At 38.9% G+C, this 20,400-nt stretch overlaps 1 protein-coding gene across 1 annotated transcript in view; it reads left to right on the forward strand.

Moving 5' to 3' along the window:
• Window positions 1–26: 26 nt before the first annotated feature.
• Window positions 27–20,400, forward strand: part of ATRX (ATRX chromatin remodeler) — a 193,547-nt gene continuing 173,173 nt past the window's right edge. The window contains 2 exon segments of the mRNA XM_036740010.1: window positions 27–330; window positions 1,752–1,820. Of these exon segments, the coding sequence (XP_036595905.1) occupies window positions 1,801–1,820 (20 nt within the window). The 5' untranslated portion in view covers window positions 27–330; window positions 1,752–1,800.

Raw genomic sequence — 20,400 nt, forward strand, 5'->3', positions numbered from 1 at the left:
CTATCCCGGGCAAGGCGCTAGCCAATGAGCGACGGGACAGGGCGAGGAGGGAGGACGCGCCAATTCTTCTGCCCCAGCCTCGGCCCAACAAAATGGCGGCGGCGGCGGCGGCGGCGGCGCTTTGTTTCCGCGGCTCCTGCAGCGGCCTCTGAGCTGTGGGGCGGGAGGCGGGGCGGCGACCGCGGCGGGGACGGTGACGACGACGACGACGACCACAAGCAGTCCTGCGCCTTTTGAGCCTCTCCCGGTCCGGCCAGGAGTAAGAGCGGCGCCCTGCGGTCGCACAAGCCGGCGCGGCAAAAGGGGAGACATGACCATTGAGTCCCTGAGGTAGAACACCGCCTGGGCCCCGCGGGCTTCAGCGTGAAGCGCCCAGGGCGTCGGGGCGGGCAGGGGCGCGGGGGGCTGTGTGTGTGTGTGGGGGGGAGAGACTGACGAGGGGGTAGCGAAGAAGGGGGGGAGGGCCGATCGTTCGTTGGAGGAGCAGGAGCACTTGGAGGGGGAGAGGGAAAGGGGGAGGGGAAGGTGGGTAGTTCCGGGGGCGGGGTGGGGGGGGCGGTTAGTGGTCTGGCCCCTGCACTGCCTGTGGGATGCGGACCCTGAAGTGAGAGAAAATCCGTTCTTAAGTGTGCCGGGGCTCCGGCGCGCTAGGGGAAAAGCCCCCGGAACGTGCGCAGAACCGAGGTACTTCCGGACAGGGGCCGAGCTGGGGCCTCGCGGGCGCCTCTCCTCAGCCCCCAAGGCGAGGGCAGCCGCTCTGCGGGCTTCTCCTGCTCGCGGCGGCTCTATCCTGGCCGAGATATTGAAAGCGACCCCCGGGTTGTCCACATTCGAGCAAGGTGATGTTTGCTTAGACTTTTATTCCCGGGGGACAGCCAGAAGGTTCTAGTTGGGGGATTTTGGTCAAACCCACGCTCCGATGGTTGGGAAAGGGAGGCCATTCCCCGATGTTTACCCACTCCCTCTAGGTAATCACCAGCCCAAATTCCCTCGCCCTAACCCCCGATCTGTTATTTTCCTCAGGTCGGGGCAGGTTTCATTGTGGGAGGGGAGGAATCTGTGGGTTAGCCGCCTCTTTTCCCTCGATCGTGTTTATGACTGTGGAGAAGTTCGGTTTTTTCCCCCAATGTCGCTGACCATTGTCCCGCAGTTCAAAAAGTTGAACCAAAGTGGGCTTACGTTGACGAAAGGTTATGCCCAATTTTCTGAGCAATCCTTAATATCGAATTTTTTTTCCCATCCCATCAAAGAGCTTTGATTGGAACCTCCAGCTCATATTTGCTAAATCTATAAAGTTGCTGAGACGTTAGAGTGCCCTCCCCCCCCCCCCCCCCGTTAACTTCACCCCTCCCACCTCGGCATCCCCCTTCCCCCCCCACCCCCGCGCCCAAAAGCTGTATATTTTCTAAATTTATACTGAGAGTTAGCGTTGATTTTTTTTAAAAGGAACATTAGCTATAACGTATAATTGAAAAGTAATCATAAAATTCTTTTCTACCAGGCCTTTAGTAATGTAGAAGTTCTTAAATATTTGGCCTATTTCATGTCCTTAAGAGAGGGCTAAAACTTGAAGTTAGTTCATATATGGGCTTGGGTGAAGAGATGGGGGGAGGCATTTCTTTGAATTTGTGTTAATAAGTATAAACACGAACCTGTTATAATTCGATACTGAGTGTGTAATAATGGTTAAATAAAATTTGTTTGTTTATTGGGCACCGCTTATGCTCACATGCATGTTATGTGCCTTACAGGTAAATGTGGATTCCAGTTTTTGCAGAAAATTGAGGAACAAGTGCCATAATGGCTGCTCTAAAACCTAAGTAAGCAAGCCCTTTTTCTTGGGCCATCTCTTTTGCTAGCCAGTTAACACCTGTTTCTAGAATTTAAGCATAAGGTTCACTTAATCTCAGAGCCAGTTTTTATTACAATCCTGTGGGTGTTTGCCGTGTCCTTTCAGCCGGTGAGTCTTACAGAAGTAATAATTTTGGTGATTGTATTGCTGCCAATTGTTAGAGGTTCATGATTCCTTGGCTCACTGTCATATCCTATACCTTTTGTGCCTAGAGACCATTTGTACTCAAGAGTTTGAAGTATACTTTCCTGAATGAAAATATAAGGTGTGTGTTCATTTACTGGACGAGAACTAGAAGCAGTCCTCTACTCAAACATCTTCTGTGGCTTCCTGCTGCCTATAGGATAAAATTCAAGCTACCCTGGCTGGTGTTTAAAGCCTTCCACAATATGGCTTCCACCTATGTTTCCAATCTTAGTTCATATGATTCCCCTTCATGGAGCCAAACAAACCTGTTAGTTTTTTTTCCACCTACTACGTCTTCTGCCTCTGTGACTTTGTACAGAAGGTCTGCATTTCTGGAATGCAATCCTTCCTTCTTAATGCCTTTCACATAGCATATGATTAATAAATATTTGTTGAATCGACTAGAGGCAGTATTGTTTAATATCAAGACTGCAGGAATTGCAGTTATATGGGTTAGGACCCCAGGTGGACAAGTCACTGGATCACTATGATCTGAAATTTCGAAATGTGTAAAATGTGGATAATAATGCTTGTAATGTCTACCTCACTGGGTTGTTGGGGAAATGACTTTGTAAACCTTAAAGTGAGCAGAAATGTGTAGTTTTCTGGAAATAGAGGTAAAGAAGAACTCTGTTAGACTTTGATATTACTAATTTTAAACCATAAGCATAGCGAAGAGCTGTCCAGTGGGACCCTTTAATTGGCTAATTTTAGAACACCAAATGTGCTTAGATTTATAGTAAGCTCTTGATTTTGGCCAAGTGGAAGACAGGAATGGCATGGATAATTTTATTAATGCCATAATTTACATTTTAGTCCAGAGTTTACACTTTTTTCTGAACTGGTCTACTAACTAGTGCCACAATTGACTAGTGCTTATTCTTCTTTATTTTCCCCCATTATGCTCAAATGATGCATAAGTAAGTAGTCCAATAGAGAGAGAGAAGAAGTGAATGACTTAGCTAATTCACAAATTGTATCTTTGAATATTTAGTAGCCTGGTACAATTGAAAGAATTCTGCATTTGGGAGTTGGAATTCCTGGGTTCAAATCCCAGCTTTGTTATTTACTTCCTATGTGACCTTGGGCTATTCTCTGAAAGGGCTTTTTTTCCCCCCTTGTTAGATGACACTAATTTGTTTACTTAGATTTTTGGCTATAAAAGGCATACTTTAAGTTGACTATATCCTTATCCTAGTAAAATGAATTGAAATCATATATATTTTGGGATTGGGAGACTTTATAAAACCTGTTAATTCTAATCTCAGCTGTAACTGATGACTGTTTAAAAGTTGAGCTTAAGCAAGGTTTGACAACCGCACTCATGTTGAGGGACTATCTTTGGAAACATCTGATAAAGGTAATGGTTGACAAATACTTGGTTGTATTTTCTAATGACTTTAATGAGAGGTCAGTCACATTTATTAATTATGTGCAGTACATTGTGCTAACTGCTATGAGATGAACAAAAAAGACCTATAGGAGTGGCAATTGGCCTTGGAAAGGACTTAAAGAGGTTAGGGATAGGGGACATTTATGCCCTTGGATTTTGATCAGAATCTGATCTCTCCCTCCCTCCCTCCCTCTCTCTCTCTCTCTCTCTCTCTCTCTCTCTCTCTCCCCCTCTCTCTCTCCCTCCCTCCCTCCCTCTCTCTCTCCCCCTCCCTCCCTCCCTCCCTCTCTCCCTCTCCCTCCCTTCCTCTCTCCCTCTCTCCCCCTCCCTCCCTCCCTCTCTCCCCCTCTCCCTCCCTCCCTCTCCCCCTCTCTCCCTCACACTCTCTCACACACGCACGCACACAAATATTAGCAAACAATATGATTGGCCATCAGTTTTCTAAGAAGGTTTTTTTTTAAAGTGGAGGAGAAAAGATGTATTGATCTCCAAAATGGGGGAAAAAAAGATGCATAAGACTTTTTTTTGAATCATATAAAATCTGACTTGGCAGTGATAAAATTGTTTTGTTGCTAATTTAATCTAGCATGGTTTAGGTTCCAAATAATTATTGGAAATGAAAAATAATAACTGAGATTTTAGTATAGCTCAATATATGTGGCTGTTTCCATATTCTGAGTTCAGTCTATATTGTTCTTTTGCAATTGAAGATGACACTAATGATGATTAATACTGAAGAAAACCAATATGAGACCTGTATAGGCTTTATCACAGTGCGGGGAGGAGGGGAGAAAGGGATGTCTGATTTGTGGCTGCAAGCCACCTCCCTCTGTAAACTGCCTTCTTTTTCCTTGGGTCTTCAAGGTTTGATTTACTCTACTATACCAAACAATAGTTGAGTTAAAGTAGCCTTAGTAATAGTGATAATATGCAATTGTGTATAGCCTAACCTTTGGACTCTGGGAAATGTTTGAATTGTTATCTCATTGATCTGTCCATGATTTTTCTGTCTTCAGATTGGTAGAAATCACTCATGAGTACATTATTTTCATCAGTACTTAATTATACAAACTTCATTTAAATTTGTTAATATTCATTGACTTCTGATAGAGTGCTAGGTTAGATTCAGAATAGAGAATACTTAAAAGTGAGCTAAGTATTTTTGGTCCCAACTCATGGTCAAATCCGTTTTTATTGTTAACTTTTTGGATGTGATGACCTTGCTCCAGCACAACATGTGCCCTTGTGAATGAGGCTTGATTTATTTTAAGTTCTCTCCAGAAGGACTTCCGGCAATGCTGCTTTATTGTTTGCAGATTTTGCAGAATTTAGCTCACTGATTTTGAACAACTGTGATTGTTGAATATCTACCCTGGATCCTCTATTTTTGGTACCTCTGAAGTGGTGAGTTGACTTTGAGCTGACTCCATTTGGCTTTCAAAACGCAAGCGAATGAGAAAGAAATTAGTTAGAAATAAGACACGAATCTTATACATGACTCCTTTCAATGTGAATTTACCGTATTGGTTTGCACTGTAACCTTTCAAACCTAAAGGCAGTTCAGTGTCTTCCTCTTTTTGGGAAAATAAATACTTGGGTGCCTGATAAGTTCTTTTTTTTTTTAATAGTATAAATACGGGTCAGCTCCATCTGACCATTTCCCAGCCTGGTTAAATTCTACTTAATTCAAACAGTATTTCATAGACTCATGACACTTAGTCCTGGAAGGACCCTCCAGATTATCTGATGTACTTTTATTGATTTTACCTCAATTTACTTTGTCTTTTTAAAAACCAAATACTCCTTGAGGTCAGAGACTGTTTGCTTTTTCTTTATATTGTGTTTAGCTTTGTGTCTTTCTCTTATTCCCTTTTCTTTCTGCCCTGCCACCACCCTCTTACTGTTGCAATAATTTCCTTTCATATTTGGCTAAAGAGTGACCAGGACTTCTTCTAACTTTCCTGGATCACTTAACAAATGCTTGTTGATTGATAATAAGACTGAGAGGCAATATGACATTATGATTAGAGAGTCATCCTTAGAGTTAAGACCTGGACTCAATTCTTGTCTCTGACTGAGTGACCTTGTGCCAGTCACTTAACCTCTCAGTGCCTCAGGTGACTTGGTAAGTCTAGAGGTTACAGAACAGTGCCCATTTATGCTGGTGGAGGGGCTTTCCTCACTGGGATTTCCCTACCCAGATGAAATCACAAATTTGGTCCAAAAACTTTACTAAGACTATTGACCCAGTTGTCTAACATGAAATTGAGAGGTCAGGGGCTGGCATTGATTAAATCACAGAAGGAAGATCTCAAATATTTACTGTGGATGGAAATGCTTGTGTTCTTCTCTTATACCATCTTTCCCTCCCCCTCCAACCCCCCATATGCTTCAAGAATGGCCATAATTTCAAATAACTCAAAGTGGAGAATTGGGATTAATAGTATATTCTACATTTATTAGACCTTTAACATAACTGTTATTCTAACCTCAGATCTTGATTGCTTCCTTTTTGAGCAAAATGTATTGATTTTGAAGACAAGACAGCAAAACTGAATGAATTTACAGGTACCAGAGACAGCAAAATGCTTGGAGATACTAAAGAACTTGAGGTTTGTCTTTTTTACTGCCTAAGCAATCAAGAAGACTCACCCACACATCACCAGCATTGGTTGAATCACACCCATATGTAGGGCAGTGCTAGATATTGGGGAACCTAGGAGATATGGAACATGGTCTTTTGCCTTAAAGAACTTTCAGTTGGGAAGCTATCACATAGATACATAAAAAAAATTTAAATGCTCAAATGCAGACTTAAAACCACGGAACAATCCCTGCCTATTAAGACAGGGAAAAAAAATCATAGAGAGGTGAGACTTGAAAGGGGACATAAAACATGACAGCAGAACCCTGTGTTCTCCCTTCAAATATCACAGTGAAAAGTTAATAAACTATTTCTGGTAAACTAACTCAAATATCTCCTTCAAACCTGTCCTATCTCCCAACATCCCTGTTTCTATTGGTAGAACTGCCATTCTCCTAGTAAAAATCTAGAAGAATTTCAGAATTGGAAGGTAGCTCAGCAATCATTTAGCCTACCCCAGACCAGAAAAGAAGCCCCATTATAATACACCCAACAAGTGGGTCTTCAGCCTCTTGGAGAACTTCTGTGAAGGTGACTATATCACCTCCTGAGGCACTCCGTTTTATTTATGTGTGGCTCTAAATCTTTTTTTTCTGACACTAAGCCTGAATTTACTGCTTTACAATTTTCACCCATTTCTCCTGGCTCTCCCTTCTGGGGCCAATCAGAACAAATCTAATAATCCTTCCATGTGTCAGCCCTTTAAGATACTTGGAGACTTATTATAACTTTCCTGAGTCTTCTCCAGGCTAAACCACCCACAGTTCCTTTAACCCTACCTTCTTCATATTTTATGGGCTCAAGCCCTTTCACCATCCTGATTTTTCTCTTTGAGGATCTTCAGCTTACCAGTGTCCTCTATAAAAAGTAGTACACAAGGCTGAATAAGGTACTCTGGATGTAGTCTGACCAGGGCAGAGTCCAGTGGGTTTTAAAACTCATTCCTAGAAGGTGGATCTCACTCAATACAGTTCCAGGTCCCATTAGCTTTTTTGACTGCTGTATTATACTGACTTAGTGATCTGGCAGTCTACTAAAACCCCCAGATCGTTTCCATATAAACTAATATCTAACCAAACCTTTCCCCATTTTGTACTTGTAAAGTTGATTTTTTAAAATCTAAGTTTAAGACTTGACATGCCTATTAAATTTCATATTAAATTGAGCCTGCAGTGGTCCTACAAATTTTTTCTCGGTCCTTTCTCTTATTGTCTTAGTCATCTGTCTCAGCTTTCTGTCACATCTATAATTGTGGTAAAATTATTAAATGGCGGACGACCAAGCACTCTGTTGCACTTACTGCCAAACTGATCAAACCATTAATGACTAGTCCACTTCATGTAGTTAAGTCACATAGGCTTGAATCTTGGAGCCATCTTTTTAATAAAAATTTTAATTAATATACTCTTTTTTTACATTTTCTGCATTTCCCACTGTATCTAGTCCCCTTCTCTATCCCAGAGAACCACCCCTTAAAACAAAGAATGTGAAAGAAGAAAAAAAAAATCAAACTTTTCCCTTTATATTGTTGTAGTCATGTATATTGTTCTGTATTGTTCCATCAGTTCATGTGTCCTCCCAAGCTTTTCTGAATCCTTCAAATCGATCATTCCTCATAGCAACACTAACATAATTAAAAAAGACTTAATTTACAGATTTAGTGCTATAATCAATTACCAAGGGGATCTTTTAATGGCCCTAAACAAAACAGTAGCAAAATGCATTTGACGGAGCCAGAGGTCTAGAACCTCAAGAGAAATTATGAAAAAAAGTGAAAGAACCTCAGAACTCAAATCATTCTTTAAGGCAGTAATCATCAAATTTAATGCTGACTGAAAAAAACCAGATCAGGTACCTTCCCTCTAGCTATCTAAGGAGTAAATTTTAATGATCTGGACTCTTATATAGCCTCTTGCTTCTACCAGTTTCTTCCCTTTCTAATCCATCTATTCTGTTATTAATTTTTCTAATCCCCACCTCCAGTCCCTACCTGTTGAAGGTGCCATCTCTTCAACAAAGCCTTTTCTGATCTCTACTTACAAATGGTTTTCCTTTCCTTAAATCTCTTATGCTGTTCTGTTCTGACTTCAGCTTTACTCATATCCCTTACTAGACAGTCCCTGTCCTCAAAGAGTTTTTCATCTTTGATATGAGAGACACATCATGGTGATAGAGTGCTGCACTTGGAATAGAGAAGACCCATTTCAGACACTAGTTGTGTAACTGCATTTAAGTCATGTTTCTGAACCTCAGTTTTCCTTGTCCATAAAATGGGGATAATAATAGACATACTTCACAAGTTTGTGAGGATCAAACAAACTAGTGAATGTAAAGTACATTATAAATGTTAAGTATAGTTAATTTTTGTAAATGTTTGCTGAATTATTTTCAGACTAGGTCTACTTTTCTTTTGGTTTTCCTGGAATCAGTCTTAGACACGCCAGTTTCCCTGTTGCTGCTTTACTTTTTCTTCTCCAGTCCATCACCATTCAGTTTCTAAAATGATTTTCCTAAAGCACACATCTAATCATGTTCCCCTTCTCAATAAACTCCAGGGGTTTCCTGTGGCTTCTCAGATCAAAGTCAGAATACTGTGGCATACAGAGCCCTTCATAACCTAGTCTCCTCCTACCTTTCCAGACTTCTTACAACTTAAATCCTCAACACATACTCTTCAGTCCAGTGACACTGGCCTCCTGGCTATTCCACAGATAAATGCTCTATCTCTTGGGGATTTTCTCTGGCTCTTGTCCAAGCCTGGAATGCTCTCCCTCTTTTACTCTACTGCCCTCCATGACTTTTCCCATCTAAAATCCCACTTCCTTTCCCAACCTCTCTTAATTCCAGTGCCTTTCCTCTGTTAATTATTTCGTATTTATCCTGTGCGTGTATATGTATACACACACACACACACACACACACACACACACACACACACACATATATCTTGTATATATGTATATATTTATTTATCCTGTATATATAAAAAAAAATATATTTGAATGTTGTCTTCTCTTTTAGATTGTAAGCTCCTTGAGGGCAGGGGCTGTCTTTTGCCTCTTTTTGTATCCTTAGTGCTGATGCCCTGCCTTGCTTTTTGTAGATGCCTAAGAAATGTTAATTGCTTGATTGATTGGTTCTGCCTAACAGGAATTCAGTGAGCTGAGGGGTAAATGGGATCTCTAAGCCTCTTCTCTCTTGCCAAGGGCCTTTACCTCCCTAATTTTCAGGGAAATGAAGTTCCTTCCAATCCCAAGAGTGACACCCACCCAAAGTCCCTAAAGCCCCCTTTATCTTTTACCATTAATGACAGGAACATGATCCTTTTCCCAGTCTTTTATTTGCCATCTTACACCTTGAAGACTCTGCTCTCTCTGGGTAATTTGGACAAAGGTGGATGAAACGAAATCTTAGAAAAGATGGAAAATTATTAGAAAAAATAGAAAATTGCTTCAGACACTTGGCACTTATTAGCTGTGTGACCCTGGGCAAGTCACTTAACCCTGATTGCCTTGGGGGGGGGAAGAAAAATAGAAAATTATTTGGGACATCCCTTTTGTAGTTCATTGTAATTTAACCTGTATTTGGTTTCTTTTATGGGATTTTTATGTATTTCAATTGAAAAGGAAGGAAGCAAACATTAAGTGCTTACTATTTGCTAGGGATTGTGCTAAGTGAAAAAAAAAAAAGTCACTGCCTCCAAAGATCCTAACTCCTGCTATGGGGGATATGATGTGTATGCAGAGGAGCCTAAATAATAAGATAAATTGAGGATGTTGAGAATCCCGAGAGCTGGGAGGAACAGGAAAGGTGATCTTTACTATATTTTTATTTGATGTTGTAAGTCATAAACTGTCAGAAGTGAGCAGAACTTTAGATAATCATCTAATCTGATGCCAGGTCTCTCCCAACCTTCAACTGACCTTACTATCTGCTCAGTTTTATTGCTATATCTCTTCTCCTCTTCAAGGCCAAACTTAAAGGAACAATAAACAGTGCACTGGCATCAGTACTAAGTTTATAGGCACCAACTGTCATAGTATCAAAATTCGTAAAGGAAGAGTTAACTGAATTGCAAAACTACACAGAAAATAACACAGTAATTATAGAAGATTTGAATGTTCCTGTCTCAGAGCCAGTCACATCTAACAAAGATAAAAAGGAAAATACAGAACTGAACAAATTGTTGAAGAATTTAGAGCTGAAAGACTCATGGTGTCTTCTGAATGGTAACATTAAAAAATGTACTTATTTCTATGTCATATGCTACCCATACCAAAATAAATCATGTTCTAGGACACAGACAAATTATAAGTAAATCTAAGAAAGCAAAAATACTGAGCACATTCTTTGTAGAGCATCATGTAAGAAAAACAATCAATAAAGGAAACGATAGGCATTATGGCAGAGTGGATGCTAGGCAAATCAAAGTACCATAATACAAAAATGAAAAAGATGCAGAACCTATTGCATATGATTATAAATCAAGGAAACTGAGAATTTAAAAGAAATGGAGGAATAGCTACAAAAATAAGAAATACTCAAATTAACTGAACATGAAATAGATATCTTAATCTACATTCAGAAATAAGAATTTTAATATATCCTTTTTATGCTAGCCAGGTTTTGGTCTTTTCCTTTGGATGCTGTGGACAAAAAATAATTTGTGTATTTTTTCAACACGGTATTAAAACTCGTAAAGTTGTATGTAAGTTATATAAAAACAGAGGCTATCAACTTCCCATTCTATGCCTCTTGACACTTATATCCCAGAGAACCATCTCTTATGATAAGGAATAAAAAAGGGGAAGAAAAAGGTTTAGCAAAACTAAATATAATAAACTAAATTTAAAAAAAACCATGAAAAAAAATCTGATGTTCAGTGGGCATCTGTTTTGTTTTCTGTTCTTGGCTAACACAAAAAAGGGCTGTATAAACACATTGGTGTGTATGGAGTCTTGTAGTCATTGACTTTTGAAGTAAATGCATAGCAGTTGGAATCTCTAGGTTAAAATGTCTAAACAATGCAGCCACTTTTAAAAACATAACATACACATCGCTTTCCTGAATGGTTATCTCAGTTCACAGCTCCACCAAACAGTGTGTCTGTGTACTTGTTTTTTTCAGCAACCTCTCCAACCGTTTCCATCTTTTGTCATAAGTTGCCAATTTACTGGGTCCAAAGTGAAATCTCTGGGTTATTTTGATGTGCATTTTTTTCTTTTTTAAAAAATAGATTCTGTTCATCTCTTTTGTTTCTGCATCACCTAGATTTCCCCCTGTATCCCTGCTACCCAGAAAGCCATTCCATAGAGCAGAATTTTTTGGGAAAAAAAAAGAGGAAGACTAAAAATTCATCAAAAGTGATGAATACATTGAGAAATCCGACATTGTACGCATTGTTTCACACCTGTGAACACCCCTACCTCTGCAAAGGATTGGGTGAAGTATTTCCTCATATTTCTTCTTGGGGCCAAGCTTGTTCTTTATGATTTGGAAGCTTTCATTTTCAGTTGTTTTTGTTGCTGTTGTTTTTTTGTGATGGTGGTTCTTTCCATTTACATCGCTGTCATTTTGTGTATTGTTTTCCTGGCTTTGCTTACTTTTCATCAGTTCATAAAAGTCCTCCATGTGTATTCATCATATTTCTTAGAATACAGTAATCTTCCATTACATTCATATGCCAAAGCTTTTTTTTTTAGCCATTCCCCACAAAGTAGACATCTCCTTTTTCCAGTTTTTTGCTACCACAAAAAGTGCTTTTATAAACACTTTTGTTGTGTACAGAGCTTTTCTTTTTGTCAGTGACCTCCTTGGGATATAGGCAGCATGGTGGTACAGTGGAGCTGTCTGTGGGTTGGATTTGGAGTCAGGAAGACCTGAGTTTGAATCCTGCCTCAGACACTTAATAGCTGTGTGGTTCTGGGCAAGAAGGTTAGCCTTTCAGTCTCCTCATCTTTAAAATGGGGATAAACGTAGCACCTACCTCACAGGGTTGTTGTGAGGATAAAATAAGGTAACATGTAAAATGCTTTGCAAACCTTGAAGTGCTATATAAATGCTATTACTATTATTATTTGCCCAGCAGTGGAATCGTTAAGTCAAAGTTTATGGACATTTAAGCTACTTTATTTGTATAATTTGGCTTTTCAAAATGGTTGTCCCAGTCCACAGCTCTGCCAGTAATGCATTTGTGTGCCTCTCTTTCCACAGTCCCTCTAAAGTTGAATTTTGTCATCTGAGCTAAAACCACAGGGTTGTTTTGATTTTCATTTCTTTTGTTATTACTGATTTGGAGCATTGTTTTATGTGTTTGTTAACAGTTTGGAATTCTTTTGAGAACTGTTTACTCATCTCATTTGACCACATATCTATTTGCAAATGGCTTTTGGTCTTATGTATTTCTGTTATTTGTCTATATATGTTGGTTATTAGACTCTTACAATGATGTTTGCTGCAAAAAATTTTTTTTTACCAGTCTACTACTCCCATTTTGTTCTTGTTATATTAGTTTTGTTTACGTAAAAGTTTTTCAATTTAATATAATCGTACTTGTATATTTTATATTTTGTAATCAGCCGTATGCCTTGTTTGGTTAAGAATTTACTTCCTAGTCCTAGCTTTGAAAGGTGAAAGAAGATGAAAGCTGCTTCTCTTCCAGTTTTTTTTTTTAATGATAACATTTTTAATATTAAGATCATGTATCTATTTTGATTTGTGGTGTATAGTGTAAGATTCAACAAGGCATTTTAAAAAATGGATTTTTATTGATATCTTGTTTTTATGTCACCTAGATTTCCCCTGTATCTCTCCCCTTGCCCCCTTCCAGAGAGCCATCCATTATGACAAAGAATTTTTAAAAAAAAGGAAGAAGAGGGGGAAAAATGAGCAAAACTGATTAATACAACACAAATTGACGTTTTATTATGCAATGTACCACACTTATGGAACCCCCTCTCCCCCTTCCCACGTCTGCAAAATGAATGTAATGGAATATTACTGTCCTATAAGAAACGGCAAATATGATTAACACAGAGAAGAATGGAAGACATGAACTGATGCACCGTTGGAAGTAAGCAGAGACCAGAAAACAATATATTTGATGACTGCAGCAAGTAAATGGAAAAAAAACAACTACAAAACAGTTGAAAATGGATGTTTCAAAATTACAAAGGATAAATTTGGTCTCAAAGAAGAGCCATGAGAAGACATAAGGGATTTTTAATAAGAATTTCTGAATGATGTTTGTGAATGGTGCTAGGTGCTATATCTAAGGCAAGCCTTTCCAGGCTTAGCTTTGAAGTGCTTATGAGTAAAAAAATATAAGTTCTTGAAGACAGGAACAATGTTTTTCTCTCCCCTGTAACATTAGTACAGTGCTTCTTAAGTAATGTTTATTGAATGAACAAACTTAGGAGATGCAAGTATTAATTGAATCATTTACATTGATTTCCTAGTGACAAAAATGTGAGCATGGTTTATTTGAATATATCTATCTAGCTTCAGAGGAGATTTAATTGCTTTTTAAAAGGCATTTCTGTGTTCTTATGAGTGGTGGACAAAAATGAGAAAAAGTCCATAGGAAAAGTAAGAGTTGGGTACACGGGGACCAGAAATGCAATTGGGATAATAAAATATTTGAAATATGGGCAGAAAGGAAAGTGATTAGATGAGATGGATTGGATAGGGTGAAACCCAGAAAATAGAAGATTAGTTTGTAGGAGATATGGTATGAGAAAGTAAAGATGAAGAGAGAAGGAAGGGCAAATTCATTTGATGCCATCTGTAGGGAAAAAATAGACTCTTGCTCAGCATATTCTCAGCTGTGATGTCATTTCCAAGCTGTTGCCACTCCTGAACCTTGGAGGTCATTAGGGTTAAGGGTAAATGCCTTTTTATAGTGCTCTGGTCTCAACAAATATTGAATGGCTCACAGAACAATGTTTCTTCTGAGAAGAAGAGATGCATAGGGAATCTAAGGGCTATGAATTGAGAAACAGGACCATTTTCCTAGTTTCAAATTAATTTTTCATTCTGAAGCAGGATACTCTTGCTAAAAGTGCATTGTAATTACAAACCTCAAGGATCTTAGGTTTCCATTTTAGAATTGAAACTCATACAACTCAAGTTAGCCAAGTTACCAAGTACATTGCTGTGAATTATTTTGCATGAGGAGAGTTATTTTTGAAAGAGATTTCTGTAGTCGGTATTCTGTAGTGGAAAGTACCTGAAACAGGTTTTCCAGGCAGTTAAGGTACAGAGCTGTGGTTCTGTGATTGATTACTAAAATTTAGCCTTTGGTTCAATATCATGAGTAAAAAGTTAAGAAATATTTCAGAAATTGAACATAGAATGTAAGCTCCTTGAGGGCAAAGACTACACACACATACATACATACATTCACACACACATATACATATATTCATTTTATTCCAAGTCCTGGCACATGTTAATGGTGTGAGAATTACTTGATATAACATAAAATAATTAAATTTATTGCCTCGTACAATAAACCTTATAACTTTTGACATCTTTAAAAATTTCTATTATGAAAAGGTGTTGCTTGGTTGTAGTTACATGATTTGGCATTTTGTTTACAAGATTTTGACACATTTAATTCACCATACAACCACACCACTTTGGATATGAAGTATTTCCATCTCTCTGTTAAATTTCGTATACTTTTGTAATGTGTTGCAGTGTTCCAACTCTTATTTGGGCATTTTTGTAATCTGGGAACAATTCTGCTTCTCCACATGTCAGTATATGTAACAGAGTTCCTCATTCCATTTATTGGAACCAAACTTTGAAGGACACAGGAAGTTAATAAAAAAATCTCCAAACTGTTTTTTGGTGGATGCAATCTGAGGCCTTTCTTGGACTGCTTACCATAGGTTTTGTATGGCCTTCAATGAAAAAATGAATTTCATCAGTGAAATTGATCTTTTTCTAATCTTTAGTAATACAGTCTTGCTTTTGATGGGCATTTTTTTCTTCATAGTAATGGTAAATAGCTGTTGTTTATTAGTCTTATTGCTGTTCTTCCAACTTCAAAAAGCTTATGGCTCACTGTAGAGGAATTCATAACAACCCATTCACCTGTCAGGTACCTCTGAAGGTCTTTGCTTGTTTTCTGATTATTAATTTACTTGTTTAGAAACAATAGTTTGTCACTTTTTGGCATTTGCTTTTGGTTTTGTTTTGTCTTTTTTTCCCTTTTCCAACCACTGTTATCTTTGTACTTCCTATAGAGCTGATCCTGCTTAATTATTATGGACTTAAGTGATCCTTGAAGAGCTAGACTTCCCCATACCAATAGCCGTTGCGCTATCTCTAATAGTCATTCAGATATACTCTTTAAAGTGGCAACTCTTGAATATTTCTTTGGAGTAGTATTCACTTTTCAAAACTACAGAATTAACAATGATCAATGAACTGAAAGAGAAGTAGCTAAAGTAGGGGAAACAATCCTAACCTTGTTTCATCTGGTCTTTGCCAGAAGTGCTGAGCCTCTTCAATATCAATGGACACATGGTGCATGACCATTGTTACCACAAAATGAGTCTAAATCAAAATTAATGTTGGTCATAAGTCACGCACTATTTGGTGCTGTTTAAATGTTTGTTGAATGAATGAATCCTGGATTTGCATAATAATTGCACAATTTGGTTTCCTGAGCTCAGGATTATATATATATATGTATATTTATACACACACACACATATATATACACACACATACATATGTGCATATATATGTGGGTTTTTGTTTTTGAAGGGGCATTAACAAGTTTAGGAAGCTAAATATCTGACTGATCATTAAAGCACTCATTTATCGAGCACTAGCACTGTGCTAGGTGTTGAAAATACAAAGACAAAAAAGAAACAGCTCCTGCTTCCAAGAAGCTTGCATTCTGTTGTGCAATACTGTGTATATTGGCATATATACAAAATACTGATAACATGATAATTACATGGTGATTCGGACTGGGGTGGCACTAGCTGCTACAGGATCAGGAAAGGCTTCATTTAGAATGCCTAGGTGAAGAGGGAGGGTATGGAGGACTGGTTGGTATAGAGGTACGAGGCTGGAACTTTTGTGTATGAGGAAGAGGAAGATGGGTAGTTTGGCTAGACTGCAGTGTGCAGAAATGAAGACTAATGTTTTTTATAAGACTTGAATGGTAGGCTGGAGTTCTGCTGTGAAGGGCTTTAAATGCCGAACACAGTAGTTCGTATTTGAACTTGGAATTAATAAGGAGTCATTGGAGTTTATTGAATTGGAAAGTGACATGGTCAATTCTGGGCTTTAGGAAAATGGCCCTGGAAGCTGTGTCATGTGGAGAATGAATTGTAGAGAAATACCAACAGCAGAGAGGCCAATTAGGAGACTATTTTAATAGCCCAGGTGGGAGAGGACCTGAGCCAGAGTGGTGGCCTTAGGAATGGAGAAAAGGAAACCAGATAGATGTACTGTGCGGAAGATTAAAGAGTAGGTTTAGAGTTTTTGAGTCTAGGTCAATGTTAGGATGATAGTTTTTAGAAGGGAAGATTGAGAGAGAGGTTGGAAAGGGGAAAAATAACAAGGCCACTTTTGGACATGTTGAGTTTGAGGTGTCTTTGATGTATCTAGTTTTAAATGTGAGGTGGTCCTGAAGTTTGGTTAAGAGGCTGAGACTGTATGTAGATCTGGGAGGCATCTGCTTAGACATGATGGCAGCTGATTGGGAATTGAATGAGAGAAGAAGACCAAGGACAGAGCCTTAGGATACACCCATAGTTAGGGGGCATCATCCAACAAAGGAGTCTTAAATGAATGATTAGATAGTCATTCAGTCAGCAAACATTTATTAAGTTTGTGCAAAGAACAGGCCATAAAAAAAATGCCAAAGACCGTTCCTGCCCTCAAGGAGCTCACAATCTAACTGGGAAAACTACAGACATCTATACAGGAAAAAAGGAAGCAATTAACAGAAAGCACTAGATATTAAGAGGGATTTGGAAAGGCTTCCTATAGAACTGTTGTGTCAAGCCCAAATGAGAAGGGAGAGGGCATTAAACTGTCCATAAAGATCCCTGAGGGCACTATATTGACTTAAAAAACCTCATGTTAATATTATTTATGGTCTGTTATATTTTTATTTATTCTGTTAAATATTTCCCCATTACATTTTCATCTGGTATGTACTTGGCTGCTAAAGATGGGATGTTAGTTGGGATGTGAAGCACAGGAAGATGGGAGAACCAAGAGACAGCAGCAATGTTACCAAAACCCATAGAGAGGAGGTTATCTATAAGATGAGGAGGTGGTCAGCAGCGTTGAATGCTGCAGCTACTTTAAGGAAGAGGAGGAAGGATGAAAGGCCATCAGATTTGTCAAGAGATCACTGGTAATTATGGTGAGAACAGTTTCCATTAATTGAGACTAAAAGCCAGATGGCAAAAGGTTGAGAAATAAGTCAGAAGAATAGAAGTGTCTTTTTCTAGGAGTTTGGTTGTGAAGGGAAGATATAGGATAGCTTGAGGAGATGGTGGTGTCAAGTGAAGATTTTAAGGCTGCTGAAGTCTCAGGTAAACAAGGCAAGGAACAAAGGATAAGAGGAAAGGAGATGAGATGATCTGGGGTCAGTCCAGACAGATTTGGGGAGGAGATGGGATTAAAGGAACAAGTAGAAGAGGCACCATTTCATTGGCAAATATGAAATGATAATAAAGGATTTTGAAATGTAGAGCAGAAAAATCTCACTCTATCCCCTTAGTTTCCTCAATAAAGAATGAGTAATGGTTCTTCCTTAATAGGGTGGTGGGAGGCTTGAGAAGAGATTTGGAACAATGTCCAGGAATGTGATAAAGAATCAATTAGAGAATAATAAAATGATTGCCTTGCTGTAGTGAGAGCCCAGCTCATATTCGATAATGAATTCATACTTGACTCAATCTGTTTTTTTTTTGTTGTTGTTTTTAAATTTTTTATTTAGAACTTAACACAAATGAGCTTACAAAGTACAACAGAAAGGAGTGCACATGAAATTTTGAGTGTCTCATTACAATACAGCTTGCTTTCAGGTATATAATAAATTCAATATGTAATTTTCAAAGTTGTCCTGCTCATCTGTTTTTCCTTCTGGCCTTCCGTTTGTGTGTATTTAAAAAAAAGGCTGCAGTGACAATCCCCCCCCCCAATGTTCATATTGCTTATTCCCTTTCCCTCCCAAATTAAACAGAAAAAGATAAAATAAAAGCCTTGTAGCAAATATGCACAGTCAAGCAAAAATGATTTTACACTTAACTGTGACCAAAAATACATCCCCCCCCCCCCCCCAAATGTACATCTCATTCTACACCTCTAGTTGGTCACCTCTCTGCCAGGACTTAACTCATTAATCTTCTGTAGTCATGCTTGGTCATTGAATTGATAAGAGTTCTCCAAGTCAAAGTTGTTTTCCTTTTCAATATTTTGGTCCTTGTATAAATTATTCTGCTGGTTCTGCTCACTTTATTTTGTAACAAACAGTTCATTCAAGTCTTTTTTTTAGTTTTTTTGGGAGTAGCTTTTTGGTCATTCCTTGTAACATACTAATCATCCATTTTACAGAGGAGCCTGCTGAGGCCTTGGCAAGTTGAGTCCAAGGTCACACAACTTAGTAAGCAGCAACTCTGAGATGCACACTCGGTGCCTACAATGTACCCTTCCTTCAGTCTTTTCATAATCTAATTCTCAACATGGATGCTCCAGTCCTTCACACCACCCAACCATGTCAATCTTATTCTTACCTCGATAACTTTGTTCATATTGTTTCCTCCTGTCTCCTGGGAAGCCTTCCTTTCCAATTCTCTAGGCCAAAGCCTGATAGAGTGGAAGAAACATTGAACGAAAAGTCAGTAAATCTGCTGTTTATTTCTGCATCTGCTAGTGAGTGATGTACTTGCTTTGAGCAAGTCATACAACTTCTTTGGGCCCTCCATTTCCCCCTTCATAAAATGCTGGGATTAGACCAGATGATCTAAGGTTCCTTTCAGTTCAGTGTTTCTCAGATTCCCTGATAAACTTTCAAGGCCTAGGTGAGTAATACTACTGTGAAGGTTTCCATAACTAGTCTAGCTTACATTTTTTTGAATTCCATAGTATATTTAGTCCATATTAAATAACATCAACAATTTGCCAGTCTGCATGAGTATACAGAATTTCTCTACACCAATGAAGCAATGTGTACCCTCTTTGTTTTTTCCTCCATTTTCTTGAAGACCTTGTCTATGCCTTCTGATACATTTTGTCAGTTAAAATCAGACCCCAAGATGTATAATAGTAACATTAGAATGTTATTCAAGGTTTGGATTGCATCTCAATTGTAGCAGAAACAGTGTTGGATTTGGAGTTGAGTACCCTAAGATTTTGGCTTGTGTGGTCTTGGGCAAGTTATTCAAACTCTTCAGTAGTCCGTTACTTAAGGGATGCCCTCGTCTCTCCTATTCTTCCCCATTTTTCCCATACTCCCTATATACCAACATACTTTTCAGTGAGCACCCCCATGCCAGTCTCTCATTTTGGACTATTACTGTCTCCATTGTACCCCTGTGGCATAGAGTGATTTTGAAGGAAGAATGTAGAAGTATGTAGATCTGGCCTATTAGAAATTCATTTTGCTCAGTTTCATCTTAATCCTTGCTGCTGCTTCATGTTTCCTAATCCTTCATTTTCCAAATGAGGAGATTGGTGCCCAGGGAGGGGGAAGTAGCTTGCTTCACATCCCACAGTTCATTAGTGAAATAGTTGAGACTAGAAGTTAGGTCTCCTGACTCCCAGCCTAGAGCTCCTTCCACTATGCCAGCTGTTCCTCTTCCTCCAGCTCTGCTTGCCCCCTAATCTCTCTTCATTTTATCTTCTTTTTTCTCCTTTCACCCATCAACAGATAAACAGAGCATAGTCCACAGGATCTTCATAGAAGTGCCATAAAAATGGGTTGGAGGAGAGGTTATAGAAACCATGGGCTGGACAGTGCGTAGCATTGCAGATTATAGATCTCACGGGGCAGCTGCCTCTGCTTGTCACAGGTTTAAGTCTCCTTAAACAGGGAGAAGGTACAGGATGAGAATAATTGGGCATTCAGATCAGAAAGATGGCAATGTGTAAGAATGGTAACTGATATTTCTATAGTATTTTAAGTTTTGTCCCATTTCATCTTCACAACAGTCCCATGAAGTATATGCTATTATGATCCTCATTTTATAAATATTGGCAATGAAGTTGAGAGGTTAGGTGCCTTTCCCAGGACCACACAGCTAGTTAGTGTCTGTGGCAGTATTTGAACTCAGGTCTTCTTAACTC

Source organism: Trichosurus vulpecula, chromosome X (genome assembly GCF_011100635.1).
Source record: "Trichosurus vulpecula isolate mTriVul1 chromosome X, mTriVul1.pri, whole genome shotgun sequence".
NCBI classification, from domain to species: Eukaryota; Metazoa; Chordata; class Mammalia; order Diprotodontia; family Phalangeridae; genus Trichosurus; species Trichosurus vulpecula.